General features: G+C 35.6%; 1 protein-coding gene across 1 annotated transcript in view; it reads left to right on the top strand.

The window, feature by feature from the left end:
• Positions 1–25,213, top strand: part of LOC150108749 (uncharacterized) — a 111,880-nt gene that overhangs the window by 54,429 nt on the left and 32,238 nt on the right. The window contains exons 2-5 of the mRNA XM_090416207.1: positions 5,988–6,056; positions 11,126–11,392; positions 12,513–12,779; positions 15,660–15,920. Of these exons, the coding sequence (XP_090272333.1) occupies positions 5,988–6,056; positions 11,126–11,392; positions 12,513–12,779; positions 15,660–15,920 (864 nt within the window). The remainder of the gene's footprint in view (positions 1–5,987; positions 6,057–11,125; positions 11,393–12,512; positions 12,780–15,659; positions 15,921–25,213) is intronic.

Consider the following 25,213-nt stretch of genomic DNA (forward strand, 5'->3'; position numbering starts at 1 on the left):
AGCAAGCTATCAACACATCCAAAACTGATGCGGAAAGGGCAGGAAAGAACTTGTATCATATTCAAATGGAAGTAGTGCTTTCTAGTACTTGCCGAAATTATCGGCCACAACTATTGCCAAAACGTGTTTCTATTTTAATGCTTTTATCATTATTACCAGAGAAAAATCATTTCTTATTCGAATTCCTAGATTCGTGATCTTAATAAATATTCTCTTGCCATTAGAAACACGCAATGTTCAATGTCCTCTTTCAGTTTTCGCAGAAAGACCGGAAGAATCTTGTCTAAATGAAATAGCAAATTCTGGTCCGGATGAAATTTCTCTAATTATTCTAAACGTTTGAATTCTAAAGTTAACTCCTTGTTCCACTAGAAATATCCTGTGGCTTGAAAATATTCAATATCCAACTTATTCTTAAGAACGGCTACAAATATTTTTTTTCAATCAAATTATTATTCAACTTGTCTCACTATAATTCTTTCCAAGGTAATGGAGAAAACCATTAACATTCAACTTTTACTCTACTTGAAGTCTTAACTAATAAATGATTGCTACTATGAATTCCACCAGCCGCTATCAACAGTGCATCTTCTTGCTTACTTCTATTTTTGGACAAATGTCATAAAATTTGAGGTAACTGGTTGGAATTATCTCTGAGGGGCTGATCTTGTTTAGTAAAAGTCCATTAAATAAGCTCCCATCATATTGTTAATATTCTAACTTCTACAATTAGATTCCTTTCTGGTAATGTTGCGAGTGGTGGGTGGATGAATTTTTCCCTAAACTTTGCAACTAATGCAGAGATTTCACAGAGAGAGAGAGACTATCGATCTTTAGTCTACACTTGCTTCTTTTGTATGTCTATAATCTTCTCCAGTTAAGTGAGCTGCAGTGTTGTACTGTCATCGGTTTTGCTCATAAAAGTACAAGGCTCCTTTCTCATTTGACAAACCTTGTACACTACACAAATCAACAAAAATTTTCAGAATATCAGTTTCTGTAACCCGAAATTAAGATTTCTAAACCATTCTTCAGTGGTATCTTGATAACTCATTTCAATGCCAGCAACATTGAGTCCTATATCTAGCAATAAAAGTCCATATCTCTGGATAGAAGATGAGATTTTATCTTCTTGAGATAACTAATCTCCAATCATGTTTGACATAAACATATATTGCCTTCTCAGCAACCAATAAATTAGGTTTCTTTCTTTTTCTAAAGGAGGTGTTTTACCTCCGAACTACTGATTGCATACAAATCCCAACCATCTTCTCAACCATTCAATACTGCTTTCGCATTTTGGATGCCTCTAAGTGTTCCCTAAAAATCTCTGATTCAATACAGAAGATCGCAATTAGGTTGATTCATCTGTCAGGAATTCACGCCATGTACGTTCGGTTTCTGCTGCTTGCATTTTCTACAATTTCTATTGCTACTGTTCACTGAAATTGACATTTGGTAATTCCCCCCCCCCTTCTCCCCTTACATATGTTAATACACCGTGCAGTGGCTAATCAACACTCTTTCGCAGTTCAACTCCAATCACATAGCAAAATTTCATTCATTCCGTCTGCTGTTGTCTTTTAGAACTGTCTCCCTACTTGAAGATTATACCCTTTTGAAAATACGTGAGAAGGGAGACTGTACGTAAAAAGGTAGAAAGAAGAAACGAGTTCCTTCTTTCTCTTCAACTTTACGCCCATCCACGGTACTAATGTAATGATGTAGGTTGAACAACCTCTCCTGTATGGGATTATCATAAAAAATACTCTACTGTGAATAGGCAACTGTTAGCACATCGAAAAATACGGGAGGCCACGCAAGTAATGCAATATATCGCATCTTCCGACGTATATGTGCAGTTGAAGGAAAGTATTTTATTTTATCTTTAAAGTAGAGACTTGTTATTTGCTTTGGAAGTTATCAGTGCATTAGGCTTATAAACACATTTCGACACTTCATACAAATAATATTCGTTGCTGTCACCATTAAATACATCACACAAATACTTTAATTATATTAATAAAACGCCATCGTAACAAGTATTTGCATATTAGTTCTGTTACTAATATAACTTTCATTTTAGAAAGGAGACTGCTTTACTTTAGTGTGAAAATTAAAAAAAAAAGAAAAAAAAATTAAACTCAGTATAGCTCCTGATGGATCTAGAAAACTGTATGCCATTCAGTGGTATAAAATACAACAATCTTAGATATGCTGATGAAAGCAGAAACAAATTAATCAAATGAATGCAGCTACTAAAAGAATTTGGATTAGATATAAATGCAAAAAAGACTAAATTTATGAAACTCTCAAAAGAAAGCAGATCCGAGCCAGAAATATTCATAAATAATATGAAAATTGAACATACAACAGAATATAAATATTTAGCACCTACTTTACTGTAGATGGAAAGCAAGATAAAGAAATAAAAATAAGAACATCCATAGCTAAAGATGCATTCTGGAAACATAAAGATCTGCTCAGAAGTTCTGTGAGTATCGAGATAAAGAAAAGAATGATAAGAACATTAGTGTGGTCAATTTTGACATATGGAAGTGAGACCTGGATATTCAAGAAGAGAGGAAGGCAACAAATAATGGCCTTAGAAATGTGGTGCTATAGGAGAGCTTTGAAAATCCCATGGACAGAGCATGTGATAAATACAGATGTCCTACAGAGAATGAGGACACAGAGATCTTTATTACAGGAAATGATTAAGAGAAAGATGAGATTGGCAGGACATGTACTGAGAGGTTCAGTATGACAGAGGATATTAACAGTTTTAGAAGGAAAGATTATGGGAATAGGATCAAGAGGTAAAAAACGAAGGCTTGAAGGTCATGGACAGGATCACATGGCTATGCAGAAACAAAAAGGAAAGCCACCAACAGAGAGAGAGAGAGAGAACTGGAAGGACATGGTGCTGCACCCTCTCACTGAAGAATCTACATGATGATGATGATGGTATGCCCAGTGTCATTCCATTTATTCTGTACATCGCACTCACAATACGCTTAAAACCTTAGGTGGGTGGTTTAAAACCGAAGGTTTGGAATTCTAACGTTATATAAATCTAACGTTACAAGTTTATTCTTGACTCCCAGCTTTCGATGATTAGTAAGTTGAACAATCTTTGAATTTGGCATTACCACAGGAAAAAAACTACGTTTAATACTGCTCTAGAATGATTATATTTTCTTAGAAATAAGCTTATTCTAATAATTAATATATTTTTTGCATTAATTATGTTACATCCGGGGCAAGGAAGGTATTCTAGCTACGAATGTAAACCAAACCGATTGAGACTATCTTGGCAACCTAATTAACTCCGAGGCATTTGTATTAAACCCTCCGAAATGAAGATAAATTTGTTTTTGTCTTGCTTCAATTTATATTCCGATAAATTATGGCATCCTCATCTATCTCTCGTCTAAGAAGATGCGTGACCTTTAACTACATCCCAAGTTTAACCTTACTATTGACGACAATGATACAGTAATATGTAATCATACAATATAGCAATGTTGTGTGTCGGATGTGACAGCATGCCCATAATAATCCCTTCTTCCGATGTCACGCAATCGCTATTTACATTTCAGATATCTCGTGCGATGCGATACGTCTTTCTTTGTAATGGTTCGTTATAAATTGGAATTTCAGAGATAATAACTGTTATTATTTAAATATGTTTCTTTCCCGAAGTGAGGTAGACGAGCATGATGTCGTGTAAGATGATTAGAACTTATTTTTGTTTCGGTGTGTTTTTGCACTTCTACAGTTTCCTGTAACAGGAGAGGAGTTCCACGTTAACTTTCCAGCAAAGAAACAGAAAAGGAAGGGAGAGTAATTCGGTCGCCTCTTTTTTTTTGGGGGGGGGGCATTAAAGAAATGATCATTAACACGCTATAAGCATCAGTCAACAGGATACGGGAGAGAAATAAAATAAAAAGGAAAAGCGTAGAGGAAAAGAGAAGGAACTTTTATCTCTAGATATCGTATTAACCAGTGAGCAGTTTCACTACGCCGGAAAAGGATTTTTTTCTCAAAGTTGATCATGCTTACTGTTTTCATATATTGTCTGGCTCACAGAGAAAACTGTCTTCTCACTGTTTTTGCGTGTTTTTTTTTTTTTTTATAATGAGAGAAGAGAAATAGCGATATGAATGGTAGCAGCATAACCATCATTACAGCTTGGACTGTTTTAAAAATTAAAGTTGAGACAAAATTATATGGAGGACAGGAATATGGAATACTTTTGGAGTATAGGGGAGTGGTGATGTAATATATGAAGTAAATATTGAACGGGGCAGTATAAGAGATTGTGTTGTTTAGTGGGAATTGTCCACTAACGACTATCCCCCAACACACACTACATAATGTAAAGAAAACGAAGTTTTTTTTTTAATGAACTATTTGAAATTTTCTTGGCTTTTAATGAATTCATGGCACAAACGTGATATTGTACCACGGAATAACATCCTGTGTTTTTGCCGATCGTAGCGGACATTCCGTGTATTGCAATAAGGGCGACCAAACTTTATGATAATGGGGTCTGCATATTGTAACCTTGTCAAAGGTTCAAGAGGCAAATCAGATGTGATCTGGATAAGCGTAAGCAATTTATCAAAATGTATTTTGATAAAATGAACCTGAAAACACTTAGCTTGTTTTCAGGTTCATTTTCTCACCTCTGGTTTCACTTGTTTGTCATTATCAAATTATATACCCTTAATGCGTCTTCAGTTTAGAAAAATCCACAACTTTAAATCCGATCTCTTTCGCAGCCGTTGAAGTGAAAAGTTCACGCGGACCTTGCTTTGTCATTGAAAAACAATGGCACGATTCATTTGTTGTATCAACTTTCTCAGCTTTTTTGCATGACTTTTGTATTCCTGTATTAATATTCTTTCAAAATATTCATGGCAAATTCCTTTTTTTACTTTTAATTAACACGATAACTGAAATACTTGCTGGTAGTGGCTTTGTAATGCCACATCTCTATCGGGAATTGTTTGAAATCCGGTACTTTATGGGCGCAATAGTTTGTTAGCTGTGCGTAGTATTTTGTCCGCGGGGTTAGCCTAGTGGTTTTGCGCCTCGCCACCATATGACTGGGGAAGGAATGTCCCAGGTTCGATTCCCGTCGAAGACGTGAGGAACTTTGAGGATCTTCCTTAGGCATAGCCAAGTTAGCCGGTCTTCGGCGCGGGAAGTAGGGTTTTTTCCGCCAGTTTATCTGGCGTTTTTCATCCTGCAAGCAGGTAAACCGGCCCCGTGAACATATGCTTCTACAGCCAAAAATATATCCCCCCCCCCCCAGCGACAGGTCGGTTGGGAGTGGTACTAACAAGTAGTCGCATCTAAGTAACACGCGAACCCTGCATAGGAAAAGCGGGAATAACACGTAGTGAAAGAAGAAGCTGTGCGCAGTATTTCGATTTTATAAATCTCATTGTCAAATACAACCGATTCATAGTGTGTGTGTGTGTGTGTGTAGCCAAAGTCGATCTCTGTGATCGAACATTCCCCATTCGCCGAATTTGGCTCCCGCAGACTCTTTTCTCTTCAAAAAGATGAAATGTGTCTTGAAAGAGGAGCACGTCAGAGACATTGAGGGCATCCAATGCGGTGTGACCCAGACTGAAGGCGGTTCCCGCTCTGGACTTCCACCGTGCCTTCGAACGATAGATGTAAACGTTATGTGGAGTTGGAAGATTACTTTGAATCTGTGTAACTGACATTTCCAAGTATGAAGCTGTGGGTGTTGAACCCAAGCCGTATTGTAAAATACCCAAAGACAAAAATTCTAATTGGAAATTCGTCATACGAAGTTACACAATCACTGCATGTAAATCTTTAAAATACTATTCCCGAATATGAACATCTACACTGCTAGCATCAAGATTATTACTAATTGATAAATAGCAATGTCGGGCTTTTCATTATTCATATATTATTTTTATGTTTTTCAACATTCTCCACAGATTCTCCATTACATAAAAGGTGGTTGCTTCTCTTCGTAGTGACATGGCAAATGGCATATAGTCTAGCAGGTAATTATTTTTACTATATTCCTTAGTAATAATAACTATAGTGTTATGCATATACATATTTATTGTTTCTGAATTATTTAAGCTCCAAAAATAAATCAGTTCTTCATGTTGACAAGTCTATAGATGATTTTTTTTTTTCGAGTTGATTCAAAATCTGTCCGAAAGTTACTATCTATGATGATGGGCTAGTTCATTAGAAATACCTAACTAATGTGTTAGACTACTGTAAGCTCCTCTTAGCCTACACGAAGGGAAAATCAACTCCATAAGGTTCCAGGAACACTGAACGTACTTGTATGTCCCACTGCAGGCAGTTTCATAAGATTAGTCAGCGACGGAATCCTGTCAAGAGTACTTCGTTCCACGTTATCTCAAATTACTCAATGGGACTGCCATCTAGTGATAGACACAGGAGGGGTCAGTCCGTTAAGGTTAACTTAGTTTCATGTTTCTGTAACCATTCCTGAATTACACATTCCCTGGAGCTCGTGCATTATCCTGTTACTAATATCCATCACACCTGCTTATTTTTGTTGAACAGACGTAGGCACTTTGCAGGATGGTTTGCTATCATACCTGATTCGGAATGGTGTCCAAAGCATTTTGCGTGCAGATACATTTCCTCACATTCGTCAGTTGTATTACTCAGTTCGTTTGACCAATTGTAGCACTTCCACTTAACTTTACGATGCTGCCTCCATCATTTGCTTCCGACATGTTTAATGTTAGCTTAACGATTTGTTACACCTTCTTGTTAGAGCAAACACTGACTATTTGGCCAGTTCAACGTAAATTTCTGAAATACTCACGGAGTCCATCTGACCGTCAACGTTTGTGCGAAGTTACTCACGTGATGATGACCTTTGACTGTCATCACAAACATTTGAACTGAATTATGTGACTCCCCGGAGGCAATCTACCGCCTATATATAATTGGCATCGGCTGTTTGTCAGCGGTGGATCCTCTTTGGCATGGGGAATGTTTTTTGTTACTGAATGTGTGCATATGAGGTTTATTTATGGATTCATTTATTTCTGAATGATCTAAAAGTATTTCATCTAAAAGAGCTCTAAGAGTATAGCATAAATGAAACATAATGAACATCAAATTGCATAATTCAAGTTCCGTGTTTTGATGTTATGCCATTACATGATTATTACAAGCCTTGCTCCTGGAGGAAAAAAATATCTAAAGATGAAAATATTTCGCTAGAAGGACATTGAAAAATATTCAGAAGCCTTGATACTAACATGTTTCCTGGACCCTATCTCGCATTTATTCGATGGCATTTAAAAAGCAATCCCAGAATTCCTTCTACATTCTTCCTCCTATATTCTTCTCGCACTAACATCCAATCCTTAGAACTTTGCTGAGACAGTAGACTCCATTTCGCTTCAACAAAATTATGTAGTGCTCAAATGATCAAGCTGCATGATCTTTATAATTGTCCAAAACACTGATCTCCTTGCTATTCTCAAATGGAGTGAAGAAAACCTAGTGAATTTTGATGCTATTACACCACAGAGTTCTGTCTTATTTTATTAATAACACGCTCACTGACTAAGATTAGTTTTCTCTCGAGTTGACTTTCGCATTTAACTTATCCCGACTCAAATACATCCACAGATTCTTCAGCCTCCAAAAAAAAGTTTTTTTTTCTTTTTCGTTCTAAACAATACTTCTCTTCCAGTAAACTCCTAACACTATAAATCCCAAATTCACCCAACTTTAGAATGTTGTTCTCCCATTTGAAATGACACACCAAAAACCCTCCTTCAGAATGCTGGATTATACTAGAAGAGAGCTATTCACTTAATGGATGACCATTCCTCGCTCACTCATTCACTCCCTCTAATGGCTTCCCATACATGTTCTGTTTATTCATTCTTTTTAATTCGTGTTTTCATGGACAGTGTTCTAATGAACTGGCAGCACTATTTATTCTCTTTCCGCTAATGGTGTGTGAACCACAGTAGCTACTGATCACCATCAATATACTGTTCAGCTCCGAATTTATCGAATCAGCTTCTTATTATCTTCCTTCATCCCGTCTTCCTCTTTTCTTTGGAACAGTTGTCCCCATAATTTCCCCAGTGAATACAACACCTGCTCTTCAAGAAACGCATTAATAGATTCTTTTCTTCTCTGTAAGCACTTGCTCCATACATGGTACTCTCGTGTTATTGATTTTGAGATCTCTCGTGCGTTAGATTGATATTAAAAGCCCTTTATTCATGTGTATATTTTATGAAGGAGACGACAGAAAATTAATTAAAAACTATACAACTGTATTCTGAACATTATGATCAACCCTCGTATTTTTTATTGTAATATTACTATGCTTACTGTAACTCGTCTTCCCCCTCCCCAAGTAAACAGGCAAAAAAAAAAAAAAGGGGGAATTAACGTCCATAATGCCGCAGAGCAATTTAGCCAGCCTGATTGGCTTGGTGGTTAGCGTAAATCGCTTCCAACCAACATCCTTGGGCATGGATGTTTGCGATTGTCTTTAAGTAGATGAACTTGGTCGCTCGGTATAAGACCACCACCCTGCTTATTGGAGGCTCCAAGTGGCCTGAAAAAGTTCCACGAGAAAAGTTCGAACCACTCGACTGTACAGCAGAGTTTCTTGACTACGTAAAAATCAATAAAAATAAACACAATTAATAAAAAGAAAAAATCCTTATCCCACTCACGGTATTAATGTACTATTGGCTTACAACCTTTCGTAAGTGAAAAATCACATAAAAAAATGATTACTTTAGCATAATTACAACTAAAAACTAAATTAATCCTTTGTAACGAATCTGTATTGTTCATGCATTACATATTCACCATTCTCATCTTGGCAACTATAACCGGATTCATTAATTTAAAAAGCATTGCTTGCTTTATTAAATATCGGTTATTTATTGCATGTTAGTAACCTTGGGGGAAGGGGGGGGAGTATAAAGTATTATCAATATCACGGTTTTGTTCAAAAACAGCGATCTTCACTTAGTTTTTATTATCGTTAACAATAATAATATCCACTGCCATTATTTATTATTTCGATTTTGTTCTTTAGGAATATATAATGGATATTAAAATTTTGGTGAAGATTTCCAATGCGTTTTTAAGCAAAAAAATAGTATTCTACAACAATTTTTAAAATGAATAATATTTACGAAAGTTATTTGGTTAAGCTAACATGTTAGAAAATTTCTTACCTTCCGATAATATTATTACAAAATCTTTTTGGCAGTAGGTATCCTCTTACTTGAGGGTACACACGATTCACGCGCAATAGCATTCTATTTAAAATTGAACAATAGTGAAATTACAAAATATATTTCTATTTAAAATTATGTAAAAATTCTAAAGCAGTTTAATTAAAATGACAGAGTACACTTCACGTTTATTGAACAAAGAATGTATTATTTGCTTTAGTCTCTGAAAACAGAAGTGATTGCGTCTGCTGTTGATATTATGAAATGTGTTCGAAATGCATTCCTAATCGTGTGGTTTCCTCTCTTTGAGAGGGTTGCAGAGGGAGAAGTGACGCAAGGTTTGCTAAATGCAATTTAAACTAGCACATTTCATCATGCCGTACAGAATTAAATACAGCTTAAATTTTAATAAGGATTAAAGTCGAGGCAAGTAATTTATTAATTTAAGAAAATATTTTGCATATTTTTACTTTTATCAATTCCTTCAAGAGTTCAAGTACCTGGCAATTAAAAGCGAATGACGGAAATGCACGCGCGGTAATTTTTTTTTTTTTTTTTTTTTTTAGATTTTTGAAAAGACGTTTGATAAGGTATTACATGATAAACTGATATTTAAGCTGCAACGTATGGGTTTGGATACCAAGTTGGTGGAATGGACTGGCAATTGGTTGTCTGATAGATATCAAAGGGTTGTGTATGGCGGGGAAATATCGGGGAAAAGGAAAGTTACTAGTGGAGTTCCACAGGGCTCTATGCTAGGACCGCTACTTTTCAACCTTTATATCAATGACATAGTCACTGGAAGTCAAGGAAGATTATTGCGAGTATCGCTGATGTAATGGCTCTTGAAGAGGATCTGAATAAGCTGGAAACGTGGGGGAATAAATGGGGATGCTAGTTTCAATATTGCTAAATGTAAGGTTTTCAATTTTGGGAACTACAGATGGGATACTGCTGCATATGTGGAAGTATGCTGGAGGAAGTTGAGGAAGCATGAAATATTGGGGTTATGGTGGATCGAAATCTGAAATTTAAAGGAATATTGCAAAGGCGATGAAAACAACTCGGAGGATTGCTGCAATATTAAGACTAACGTTAATCAGCAGAGATAAAATGGCTGTGATTCCATTGCATAAGGCCCTGATCACGCCACATCTGGAGTCACCAGTGTTTAGAGGGGATGAAGATACTTTGTAGAGGGTGACAAAAATGATTTCAGGACTGTGGAATGCTAGTTATAAGGATAAATTGAAGTCGTAATGTGCAGAGTTTGGCTGATAGAAGGCGACGGGATGATATAATTGAGACGTTTAAGCTCTTGAGAGGTATCTACCGGATGGATACAAAAGAGATTTTTCAGATAGAATAAAATAAGGAAGGGGCGAAAACTAGAGATTATCTATGAGAATTGTGCAAGGAAGTGGTGAATAAGCGAGTGACATATATCTATTTTTTTACGTGGAGAATGCTGGGTGAGTGGAATGCATTGCCAGATCATATTGCAAATGCTAAGAATGTGAATGAGTTTAAGCTTCAATATGACGTTGCCTGCAGGGGAGATTTTCCGTAAGTCTATGGACTTTTGTAATATATGTATACTCTTATTTCACATTGCAATGTAATGTATACAGTATTTTTTATATAATGTATGTAATTGTTATTGGTATAAACCTCTCTCTCTCCCTCTCTCGATAAGTCTTTTACTCCAGGAAAATTGGTGTAATAATACATTTCGATAAGTAATTGGGGATGTATTTTTAAGACTCTTCTGCAACGTGTAAACTAAGAGTTATTAATTTTATTTCTGTGATGTTATTTTTAACCGTCGTGTACTTCAATTTTCATCGATTTATTTTCAGACCAGTGCTCGTCTGGAAGCGTCACGTTTTCCCGAAAACCCTTTTATCGCCTCTCCGAAATCGGAATTTCATCTCTGAACATTAGCAAGCTGCACGGCCCACTAGATCTTTGCTACAGGTTATGCGTGGATCAAGTTCAGTGCAATGGCTACTTTTTCAATCATCACGAATCTTCCTGCTTCATCACTACCTCCAGCATACCCGAAATCGAGCAATACTTGATGGAGGACGCATTGTGGAGCTTTCATCGAAAGCTTTGCTGGAAAGGTAAGGTGACCATTTTATTCTTACTCCCCATATAATTCTAATCATGATTTTTATTTAAGTAGTATGAGTTAGTTTCCTAATTCCGTAAAATGGGACTTCTAAAAAGCCTCCGTGAAAGGAAATCCTCTTTAATAAATGTCAACAGCGAGCATCATGTTGCATTTCAAAGACTCATGGAATCATTACCAGCAGACGGTTTAGGAGGTTTGAGTGGCTGCGTTGCAGCCGACCATCGGTGAGTTCGAATTCCACTGTATGTGCCATGAAAGTTTAAGACGGCGGTAAATGATTTTTTATCTCCGTGTATGAGACGGCTACCTTGCTTTATAGAAATCATAAAAAGAGCTGTTTCTGTCTCCAGAACAGAATTTTAGTATCTTATTCTAAATGTCTTATTCTAAATGTGGCCGTGGATGAGATTGTAAAAAGAAACTTCCTGAAACACGGCTTCATCAAGACGATATGACTTCTGCCTCTAACACTTCCGTGATCCGAAGTTGGCCGAGTCTAGTTTTCATGAAAGGTCCGCGTTACTCACGTAAGTGAACATTACACGAACATTTTGCCGATGCTTGTTGTGGTTGTTTGGACTTATGGTCAGGGCAACTAAAGCTACGAGACCAGTGCATATGTCTGTAAATGTTTCGGAGAGAAAATCCCCGTTCCCGCCATACGAGACCAGCTAACTCATCTTTTTGTGTTGTCTGTTCTTTCTTTCCGTGTTCTGAATTGCTTCGACCGTAATTCCAAACAATAACAATCCGTATTATTCGTCCTGTATGTGCACTACGGAATAATGCGAATACCACTTTCATCAATTCTGCTGTCCGTAAATACGTGGGGATAGTCGCACATGAGAATTATGATGTAATTGGCATATGGACATCATCGGGCATTTAATTTTATTATTGCATTGGACCTTACCTACTCAGGCCTTTTATTTCATAAATTCAATGAAGACTACTTATCAATGATTGCGAGAATTATTAATTGCATCCCAATTAGCCCTACTCAATACCTTTAATAAAAAAAAATTCTAGTGAATGTATGATTATTTTTTTTTTCTTTTATTATTATTAAATTTCTCATTCTTTTAACAATATGATCATTTCGGTTTCAGGAAAGCACTGTCGGAGACACTGGGTATTCGACAGCTATGCAGGGTTTCAGCTGCATGACTACAACGATAAACTCCTCTCTGAAGTACAAAGTGAAACCGACTGTATTGACGCATGCGCCACAGAAAGCACGTTTCTTTGTCGTTCTGCAAAATATAACACGGCTGAAAATAAATGCGTACTTAGTAGGCACGATCGAAGAACGGCAGCAGAATCCTTTAAAAAGACTGTCCATCCGGTCGTTTACTTAGAAAACCAATGTGTGGATGGTAAGTTCTCTCTGTGTGTGTGTGTGTTATCATTTTTATGTTGCTTGCACTATAAAATTGCTGTTATGTGTCAACAGTGTAAGTTACTATAATCATTGTGAACTATCTAAAATCATATTATTATGATATGGGGGGGAAAAAAACTTCACTATTGCTAAAACCCCATCTTAACTACAAAGAATGTTATTTTCTGCCCTACAGTTGATTTCTTCATTCCGCTACAGTTTGTTTAAAGAGAATTTCAGTTAAATAACTCCAAATAGTAAACAAGTATTTTTATAAAATCTTGTCAGCTCACAACATCATAAAGCAAGTACCTGCAAAACGATTTTTTTTTTCCCTGTGAATTTAAGATTCACAAGTTGCATCTTGAAAAAAGAAAATCCTATTTATCTACCCAAACCGTATTTCCCTCCACTTTTCTTCTACCTAAACATATTACAATTAAAGTTGGTTGTTCATATGACATCAATGAATCGCACAGAACGCTAGCATAATGAAATTGAAGCTACCAAGGCGCCATATTTATTTGATAATGGTAGTGCAACATTCTTTTTAATCTGAACTGCTTTTGGTAACTCAAACTAGTTCAGCGTGCCATCTTAAGCAATGAATTATTGGGGCTTGATAGCGATGACGATTGAAGTGATTATCTGCAAATCCCACCTAAGACGTGAAGAACCGTTACAATTACCCTCGTATAAAACGAACAAGAGCACTAAGTCCTAACAGACATAAGATTAGATGTCTTATCATTAGAAGAATTTGATGTAGGAGAAGCCAAGTTACTTGACCTCACTGGCCATTAGGTAAGGATACTTGAAACGAAAAGACAATGTGATATCAATTAATCATTCACATTTGTCATCACTGGATGCCGTATGGTCACTTCCGTACCTCCTAGGGTTTTGGGAGTCAAGTCTTCTGCTAGAAGAAGTGGTAGACTCACTTTCCACACAGACTTAGTAGTACAGTCACAAACGTCTATGCCGAACTGAGGGATTCGAACCCTCCAGTCTGTTGACTGGAGAGCAGGTACACTAATCACTCTGCCAACCAAGCCGGCGTGATGTCAGTAGTATAAAATAAACAGAAAATACGGATTCCGTCTACTAGTGATGCTAAACTATCACATATTTTTCTTCTTAAACGTTAGGAAAAGAGTAGTCGAATGTGTAGTGGCCTGAAGTTTGCATACGGCATAAAAAGGATCGAAGTAGGTAATATAAACAGGATTAAAAATATATTATTGATATCTCGCTCCATGTTTCTTTTGCTAACTGCACTGAACCTTCTCGTTCGTTTCGTATAATTTAAAAAAATAGATTCTTCATTGTTATTTGATAACTTCCCCGCTAATAAGAATTGAAAAACATTACGCCAAGTATATCTTTGTCTCTTATATTTCCAACTTGCAAATACCAAAGAATAACACACCGAAATACGTCAGAACACTCATTTTACACACACAAAATCATGTATACAATTCTTGCAGTAAAGACTGGATTTGAATTCTGTTATATTCGCTTCAGCTGATAACTGATCAAACCAACATCGTGGCGCAAAATGTCAGGCATACAAAAAGCATCTTCTGTAAATTGACCATTGAAGTTCCAGATAGAGAGGAATAACACGCTGGCACACTGTATACGTTGATTTATCTATTATTCTTCTGGTCCGGACTAAATATTTGTTGTTAAGGAATGGATATGTACGCCCTTCCAATTATCTTTGTTTCTTGTTCTTGTTTGAGGTATTTCTTACTGCAATAATCAGAGTAAGATCCAATTTTATTTACAAACTGACAAGGAAATCCCTTTTCAAATCACTAGACATTTCAATGAGAAATGTCTAGTGATCTAACGTACTTGACAAGTTTGTTTGATAGGCTTGATCACAAACCTGATATGGTGCTTCCCTAAACAGCCTTGAGATCTTGTTGGATACGTTTCCTATATACATATGACAACGCTTCGCTTTAATTATAGCTGTTCCCGGTTAGCGAACATTATTTAGTAGACCATCATCGACAATACTTTTTACTGTATTCTCAAGAGTGAGTTTCCAGTAAGCTGTTCGTCGAAGAAAAATGTTCCGCTATGCTACTTTATCCTTTCTTTTTGAAAAGAAGACATTCGGAAACTAAGCGATATTACAAAGTCTAACACGAAATGAGTTTTCTTTCTTTTTCAACTAACGCTATTGAGGTATAACAGGAATTAGTGCACATCTTCCTCACTATGAAGCCGAATTATGAAAATCTCGCTCTTACAACTGTTTGGAGTTATTCAAAGCAGTCTCCTTCAGTTGTTTCTTTTACATTCGGTGAGCTGAGCAAGAAAGAGGGGAATCACCACTCACCCATAAATTGAATTGCAAATATAATTTTATAGTGAAAAACCTGGAAGAAGTCGATATATACATATTCAAATATTATCTCTAAGTTAATATATGCATAGTGAAATATTATGTCACCCTTGGTGAGAATCAGTCACAGCTTACTAACACTAGATCATATATGTTGTAAATAGCAACTTCACGTTAAGACTTAAGAGCTCGGCATATCCCCTGGGGCCCGCAGATACTAGCTGTCATTTCATGGTGAGCTGAGTTCTTAACAATGACAAGACTGCTCAGCTAATCATTCCTGTCTTCAGAACCATGAAGAAAAATTTACTTCGTATTTTACAGAATACTCTTAAAAACTAGTAAGGTATGTATTAAAATATGAAAATGTAAAATCTGTTTGATTTTAGTGCAGATTCTTAAAAAAAAAAGGTATCTTTGTTTTGCTTTGAATTCAATTGTGTTCTATATATTCTTTATATATTGGCATAACCTACCCTCGTGCATTATAAAATAAAGTGACTGCGTTTTCAGAACCACCAAGTTGCAGTTTTAGCGAACAGAAAAGACGTAGCATCATCCACAGCCATGTCCACGTACAGACTTCAGCTGAAAGAAGAGATCTGTGTGAGACAGCTTGTCTTCAGCAACAAAGTTTTGTGTGCCGGTCCTATACCTTTGACGATCAAAAAAGGTTATGTCTTCTCAGTCCCGATGACTCCTTTTCGTTTCCAGATGGTACACTGTCTTACACAAGTACTGAACATTTTTATGAGAAAGAATCGTGTATTGATGGTGAGTTCCTACTGGAAAAATTAAGTTTTTATTAAAGCTTAATAATGTTAGAAATGTTTCTTAAAATGTTTCCAACCTTTTATTTTGCATCTCCTAAAATAGGTTTCATCACTAAGCCAACGTTCCCAAACTAGTTAGGTTACATCTCCTTCAAGTTCTTGTAACCAAACAAAAGAGCTTTAGTTTCAATAATAATAAATAAAATAAATACAAGCTTTATACAATTTTTCACGGTAAAGGACTCTTACAGCCACACTTCGTTAGCTTACAATATTTATATCCTGTAAATTCCAACTTTTATAAGACGAGCTGTAATATAAAATATGACAAAATGTACAGATGATTGGAAAAAGTACTGTTACCAATGGCAAGATATTGTCATTGGTAACAGTGTTTTCAAAAGAAAAGAGAAAATGCATGGTCAGTCTATGATTATATAAAGAAATTTCGTACGTACTGTGGTGAATCCACCACATTTTGGGCATTTAATATTAATCAAGACGTGTTTGAAATTACAGATAACACTGGCATGGAAGATCAGTTGAAATTTAAAATGACGAAGCTTGAACCCAAATATCCAAGGCTTATATTTCAGAAGGTTGGATTAAGTCTTCAACTAATAGGAAACAGTCGCAAACATTAAATAATATTCGCCTTGTTTTGATATTACGATTAAATGTAACATTTCAATGTAGTTTTTTTTTAATTTGTTTTAAATGCTTTAAAGTGTACCTACATTGTTTTAAATATAAAGAGTAACATTTTTTTCCCTTTTGTATTAAAGTGAATTTTCCTAATATTACTTCAATGCTGAGAAATGTCAAATGTGGTGTGTAAATATATGTGTGGTTAAGTAACACTTTGGCCTTCCAGTGACAAAGGGTTCCCCACTCCTGCTCTAGGACAAAGTAAGGAAAATCTGTCAATCATGCTAAAACCTGTGAAGGAATATCTTACAATCATTCCCTAAGTGAGAAATAGAAAGAAAGATCGTTCTAATATAAACATTTCCTGGCAATTGATAAGAAATATGTAAAGAGTCGTTTATTACAGTTGATAATTCGGTTATCAGTGGAATTCTATAATCACAGACATTAAAGGCTTATATATTTATTTCAGAAGGATGGATTAAAATGTAACCTTTAATTTTAAAGTTTGTTGAACGATAGCATCGCATTTCTTTGTGATTTCTAGAGTAATCAAGATGAGGTCAATACACCGAACTAACTAGTTGTTATCGAAGTCTGGTATTCATGACCCATAGTAGTACGGTTGTTAGCATAACTTCCCCGATAGATTACTTGGGTAAATACGGCTCACCTTGACTTACAATTATAGAGGATTATTATTACTATGGTGCAACCATGCATGAGATTAGGCGGGGTAATTATGATAAGTATGGAAAATTTTCAAATATTTTACAGGTCTTTTCAGATAAAAAAAAAATCGAATATAGGTTATTCCAGATTGACTGTGATACAGTTTTATTTCCTCATTTCTCGAGTGTGAAAGTTCTTACTTAATGGTTTGTAAGTAGATGAAAACACAAAGATGTGCTATGTACAAAAAATATTGTAACCACCTTCACCAACTTATGACTCATACAATATAATAATTTAAATTGTTGAACTCTTAATAAACTTTATTAAGAAATATATTGTGAAAAGTGAACGAAAGTACAGTACATCAGCCAAATTCAGTTAATCAGTGGTATTAATTCGAGCCTCCGAAGCTCATTCGGCATAGACGAAGCCCTTTGGTCGGAAAGAAATGGGTTCGATTCCCATCAGTGAATCGACGTCAGGAAACTTTATCTGGTCTCTTTCGACAAAAGGTGGGTTAGCCGGTCTCATACGGTGGTAGGGGTTTTTTGTCCCCCAGACAAGGCAAACCGCCCCCGTGAACACACGCATCTACAGACATAGGACACATCGGGAGGCATAAGGCCAACCAACTTATCCTCGAGTTACGGTTGCGAAGTCCAAGAAACTAGGAAAGGTCGTGGGCGCTTAAGTGCCTGTTAGGACCACTGATAGATACTGGTATAACTTGAAAGATGGAATCATTGCATTCTCATTCTGAGGAAACGCGTATGATGATATAATTTCGTGCGACAATATGCTTCATCTTCTAAAATCTCTGAACTCAATGTTCTTTTCATGAATTTTTTACTGAACACCACTTCCAACTAATTTACAGAGAAACATTAGGTTTTAAAAGAGGTATACCGTGAGTAGACATATCGATACAAAATTAATAACGGAAAAAACTCACGTACAAAGATTTAATAGTATAATTTTCGCCTGTGTGTCACAGGCATCTTCAGTACATATTAAGCTCAAATTAAACAATAACTGACAATTCCAAAAAGCGCCATCTAAGTAGCTGGTGTAAGATAACTTATTATTAAAATTATTATTATTCTTCAGTGATTTAATGTCTGGAATCTGTTTTAACGGCTGAAACTTTTAATACTGTAATGCGCATATCTTCGAGTTCTTACTTAAAGGTCTTTAATGATTCTCGTGACAAGCTAAAACGCAAATTTGAATCACTGGTCAGCATACCTAGATCCAGTAATAATACTATTGATATAGATAAAGTAGTTATAAATGTTTCCGGACGTCCACTAACAGACTGTAAAGGGTTTTTTTTTTTTTTTTTTTTTTATCAAAAGGACATGATTTCGCTGTTACGCCGAATAAAGTGCCACTTATGGATTTTTTTCATAAAATAGGTGTATTCGATCCTTCTCCCAAAAAACAGCCAACAGAGTACGTTTTGAATGTGCACAAATTCTTTTTCATGCCAAGCCTCCTCGTCCTAATCTTCCTTACTCTGAGTTTAAAGCATTGAAATCACTGAAGAATAATAATTTAATTATTACGAAAGCTGATAAGGGGAAGGCTGTAGTGATTCAAAATAGGAAGGAATATGAGAGAAAAATGTCTCTTTTATTTCGCGACTATTCAACTTATTGGCCTCTTACATCGGATCCTACCCGAAGTCAATTGAAGAGACTTAATTCTCTTATAGATAATGTATCTACATGGAATGAAGATAAAAAAAAAAAACTTAAAACCTTCTTCGGTCGTCCACCTAGATTGTATGGTCTTCCAAAAGTTCATAAATCAGGCATTCCGTTAAGACCAGTCGTAGATTGTATAGGTTGCCCCACTTACAAAATCTCAACATTTTTATCAGATTTACTCTCCTCTTCAATTAGAAGAACTGATACTTATATAAAAAATACTTTGGATTTCAAAAATAAAATTTCAGATCTTTATTTGGACGTTTCTGATATCACGATCAGTTTAGATGTTTCTTTATTTACATATGTGCCTCTTTCGGAAAGTATTGAATTACTACAACAGGAATTTCCTTCAGGCATTGTAAACGTATTTGATTTTGTAATAAATTCTGGTTATTTTTCCTTTAAAAATAAGTTGTATCAACAAATTGAAGGAACAGCAATGGGCAATCCTCTTTCTCCTGCTATCTCCAATTTCTTTATGGAACATTTTGAACAACGTATCTTTGACAACATTTCTCCCAGACCTACTCATTGGTTCAGATATGTCGATGACATTTTTGCTGTATGGAATGGCTCTTCGGATGAACTTCAACAATTTCTCACTAAGTTAAACGCATTTCATCCTAGGATCAAGTTTACCCTAGAAGTAGAATCAAATAAGCAGTTAGCCTTTTTAGATCTTCTAATTCTTCGCCAACCAGATGGTAACCTACATTTCTCAGTTTATAGAAAGAAGACTTATACAGGCCATTATATCCATGCGGAATCTCATCACCATCCCAGTCAAAAGGCAGGAACTATTAAAACATTGGTTCATCGGGCCCACTCCTTTTGTTCTTCAGACGATCTTTTACAGAAAGAACTACAATATATAACTTCTTCCTTTCTATCTAATGGTTACAAGAATTGATTCATTAAAATAACTTTGAGTAGTTTTAATATGTCTTCCTCTTCAAACACAGAAGAAATAACTCGCATTACTATCCCTTATGTACACGGCATCAGTGAACGTATAGCAAAAGTTTTAAAACCACTGAATATTTTTGTTGCCTTTCGACCGTTTAGAAAAATCTCCGCCTTTCTCACTTGTCCTAAGGACAAGCTTCCACATCTTAATCATCCAGGTGTCTACCAGATTTCGTGCTCTTGTGGATTATCTTATTTCGGACAAACGGGAAGATCTGCCTCTATTCGGCTAGAAGAACACCAATCTTATATTGAATACTTTAAACCTGAAAAGTCTGGACTTGCAGAACATGCCATCTTCACTAGACATAGAGTTCATTGGAGAAAGACAAGAGTTCTTCACAAAAGTCAGTTCTTCATGGAACGCCTTTATAAAGAAACAAACACGTGAAACTCTACTTCATTCTCCTAACTTGAACAGATCCGACGGCTTACGTCTATCACCTTTATGGGAGATAGGAAAGATTAGCTGATTTGTAAAGTACTAACTTTTTATTGTATTTATTTATTTTATTTTATTTTTTTAAATTTTATTTTATTTTATTTTTTTTTAATTTTTTTTTTTTTTTTTAGGAAAGTTATTGACCTTTTTAGTTATCTTACACCAGCTACTTAGATGGCGCTTTTTGGAATTGTCAGATATTGTTTAATTTGAGCTTAATGTACTGAAGATGCCTGTGACACACAGGCGAAAATTATACTATTAAATAATCTTTGTACGTGAGTTTTTCCGTTATTAATTTTCTATAGAGAAACATTAGATTCATTATATTTTTTGTACTTCACAAAAAATTGTGTTTAATGTATAGTACCTCGCAATTCCATTAGTAAGGCAGGACTGCTTCAGGGAAATAAATACTGGGTAAAAGTTATACACAATAACTGTCTAAAAAAGGGGGAAAGGGATCATCGAGAAAAGTCTAGTATATAACAACTTTAAACCAAACTATATTCATGTATTATTAAAGGGACAGCATTCAAAGCTACGATTTGGACTTCAGGACTAGGGCAACATTTCTTTATTATGGACTTGACTTTCCTTTTTATAGATATTACGACACTATCAAATGTTAAAGCAACATTAATTACTTATTTAATCAGCTCTGCGAATTTTTCCCCCTTCTCTGGAGCCACTTCGCTTGGGCCTCTCAAAATTTATTGCATTGTTTACAGTTTCCTTTATCTTGCATTAATATCTTCCCATCTCAACCAAGTGTTGATAGCTGCGTCTTTCTTCTTCCAGGTTTCTTCATGAAATTTGGTACATATGTTCGCAACACTGATAAAAATAATTGCTTTTTTTTTTTTTATTATGGTACACAGTTTTAAATGTTAAAAACTATTATTGGAAAAAAAAAACAGTATTAGATATATTTCATATTTGGTAACTTGCGACTCAAGTCAGCCAGTGGATTTTTTGTATGTTATATAGAAAAGAAAATCGGAAAAATCCTTCACTTGTTATTTCGACAGTTTCTGAAATATTTTAATTCGAGGTTTTTTTTTCCACTACTGAATAATTGGGTTTAAATATTAATATGAAACGTTTGACGCTATTAAAAGGGGATATGTATTTGTTTTGGGCGTAATTCTAATATTGTCTGATATTTTAATTTTTGTATTAAATAATTTTTTATTCTATTCATCATTCTATTATAGATCATACCGGTATATTATCATGCTATAATATATAACCTAAAAGATGGAATTTTTAGTAAAAAAAAAAAAAAAAAAATCATCCAGAGCCTCCGTATCGCAGTTGGTCGCCACATGCCTTTTTTGGTTTGGAAAAAAAAATGAGTTCGAATCTCAGTAGAGCACGACAAACATTTAGAGAGATTTATCAACTAAAGGTGAATACATGCGAAGAAAGTGTTAGATTAGCAAAAGTTAATTGCGACAACAGTTACTGGGCCTAATCTGTGAATAGAAGTCAGACAGATTTTATGTAAGATTTTGGGCATGGGAATAATAAACTGCCCCTGATGAGGAAGGAATTATATTCGCTCACCTCTTGCTGTCGCTGATGTGGGAGATTTTCCGCCAAGCAGAAAGCTATCCGATTGTCATAAAAAGGGGGGAAAAAATCAACTTAGCTAAAAGTGTGTCTCCTCCTCACTTCAGAAAATGAAAATATCTCAGAGGATTTATTTTTAAATTTAATTTCTTTACGCGATGTGTTTAATTTGAAAGATGCATGAGTATCAAACATTTTTGACGTAACGGAATTAACGTAAAGGAAGTTACCATGAGACTACCGAGGTACAACTAAATGGATAATCTTCATTGGAAAACTATGAATGTAGCCAAAGATTGACAACTCTATCCTAGGCTACTTTCATAACTTTTCCATTACCTCAGTAGTCTGGAATATCGCTTCATTCGCTTGGGATTTTCTCACAGTTGATTAGATTTCCCAAGCACTAACCTATTACAATTCCTTTTAATGTGTTAGGTAACAATCAGTGAGAATGCATTACGTTCGTAGAACCCATAAAATTGTTCTCATGGATTCTATTTTAAGTATAATTTTCTTTTGAACTGCTACCATTATGTGTATTCTCATAGCAGGCGCCATTATTTCATGATAGGGCTTTTATCATACGTTGCTTTGATTCTGTTTATTTTATTTTTCGGTGACTATTTATTTCAACACTTTTTACTGTATACTGATGCATGACAACTTACGGTTTATTCCACGCCACGTGCTGTGTAAGCACGTTAATAACCCAATTATGCTTCCATCAGCTAAGTTGATTGATTGAGGTTGGATGCACACGGATGGACCGACGGTTAGCGGATGGCAACTGCTGTTTGTCCAATTATATACCTGTTAGATCCACACTTTAATCCCGGATATGTGAACAATAAGACAGTCTACGTGGAGACTACCTATTTGTATTCCTGCCGTGCTGTTATTTAACGTGTTATTAGCGTAGATTACCTTAAGGCAGCAGCCTGCTTGCCCGAAATAATGAATTTCCTTCGCAGAAATAGAAACGGAAGTGATATGCCTTTCACGACGCATTCTACTCCGTTTTTACTAAGACGGTCCGAACAAAGTCAGGAGAACAAATAAAAACTTAACAGTCCCAAAAGGGGTGTCACATTTACTATGATGTCACTAAGTTATCATTTCTGGAGTGATTAAGTTGTCACTCTCTAGCACTTTTCTTTTCAAATAATTACCTTTTTTTTATTCTTTTGTAGTTGAGTAAGAAATTCAATGTCAATACGCAATACTTATTTTGGAAAAGTAAAAACCTGCTGTAACAAATACGCGAGAATTTCTTTTTTAAACTAATTTCATAATTCATCAATAAATTATGTAGTACGTTTTTTTTGTTTTAAATATTTAGATTGACATACCTCTATTACAAATTGCCCCACATTATATCATCATTTCCCCTCCCTTCCCCTTAAAATGATAAAAAATAGGCACCAATCCCAAAAGGAATGAATTTCACAAAAATGAGAATGTTCTTTTATTTTAATTTCATAATATAATTTTTTAATAATAAAATTAGTACTGTGAGTAATAATACTAATGCTTAATATATATTATTTGTATGTGTATTAATTTTAAATGGCTTTCGCTTACTGTACGTATTGATCTGTCTATAGAACGTTCAAGTGTTCGTCCATTTCAAGTAAATGGAGCATTACGTTCATCAAAGCTAGAAATTCATCCCAGTGACGTCATTTTACAGCTAAAGTAAAGTTTACCTCTACTATCACCTCTTCACCTTCTCTTGCAACACCTATTGGGACCGATTTTAGGAAATTACAGGCGAATTAAAGTGCAGACCTAACGAAATATGGACTACATGTATCTAACGATTACTGGATTTCGAAGAGAGTTAAATGTTTATTTCTGCAAGTTTATTACGAAAAAATTTCCGTATTTCCTTACGAAAATATTGAAAATTTTTTCATTCGGCGTCAGAGATTACGAATGTGAACTTATTCAGCTTCACGTTTTATTATAAATATATAGGAGACGAATCTGGGAGCCTAGATTTAAAAATTCGCGCCTAATTAAACTCTAGTCAGCGTTGCATTAAATGCAGCATTTTTAACGCAGAAAATTTTATTAATTCTAATATGTGTGCTGATTATTTTGTCAGTCACGATTCGAGTGTCGTAATTATATTAGAAAAATACATTTGAGCAACAAATTACTATAGCATTTTGGTGATTACCTTATTCAGAATTTGATTCCTCCGTTGAAATTTCCTCATGGAAACTCATAAGGCGACAAAAGCAATGCGTAACTGCATACCGAGGGTTAAGAGAATAAATAGAGTGGGAGTGAAATGGATGAACAGCGAAATGAAGCAAGCTGTGCTGGAAAAGAAAATGTTATGGTGGAGGGTGGTGATTAGATCGACGAAGAGTATAAGGTGCAGACTAGGAAGGTGACGAGCATAGTGAAGAAAGAAAAAGGTGCAGTATGAAAGGAGATTGGCTGGTCAGGCCGAGGCTAATTCGAGGGAATTTTATTTCCGCTAAATGGCAAGCAAGAGAAAGAATAATTATGGCAGGCTGACACTGGTGGATAGTCATAGCAGCAGACTAACAGCCGCAAAGGATATAGTGGAATTATTGAACGAGCACTTTATCAGCGTATGTCATGCTGGTGTAAATTCTGTGTTGCAATATATAGAATGGAGGCAAGTATTGGAAGTGAAAGAAACATCAGGTGTTGGTTGGGTTAGATGTGAATAAGGCTGTGGGAATGAACGACATATCACCACGTATTCTTAAGGAATGTGCACTACAGTTGGCTATGCCCTCGATCTGGTTATTTAATGAAAGTCTTGCAATGGGTAGGTTCCTAAGGAGTGGAAAGAAGGCAAAAATAGTACCACTTCACAAGCAAGGTTCTAGGACAGAAGTGTCCAATTATAGGCCAGTCTGTATAACTGTAGTTGAAGTCAAGGTGTTGGAGAGATTGGTTAGGAATGGAGTACAAGATTTGACGGATATAGAATTCTTTATGACTGTCCGCATGGATTTGTAAAGGATAGTTTTGTTTTTTTTTGGCAATTTACCTGCATTTTATGACAAGGTGATGAGTGTGTTAGATAAAGGAGAATCATATACCGTGATAATATTCTTGGACTTTACAAAGCTCTTGAGAGATTGCCACAGCAGTTGGTGTATAAGTTGCAGACGATGGGAATAAATAGTAGTATGTGGATTAGATGGATCGGATATTGGCTCTCTGAAAAAGTGGTGTATGAGGGAGCAGTGTCTCAAAAAAGAAGGGTAACCACTGGCGTGCCTCGTG

The sequence above is a fragment of the Typopeltis vanoorti genome, chromosome 3 (assembly GCF_054136105.1).
Source record: "Typopeltis vanoorti isolate ZY-2024b chromosome 3, IOZ_Tvanoo_1.0, whole genome shotgun sequence".
Classification (NCBI taxonomy): domain Eukaryota; kingdom Metazoa; phylum Arthropoda; class Arachnida; order Uropygi; family Thelyphonidae; genus Typopeltis; species Typopeltis vanoorti.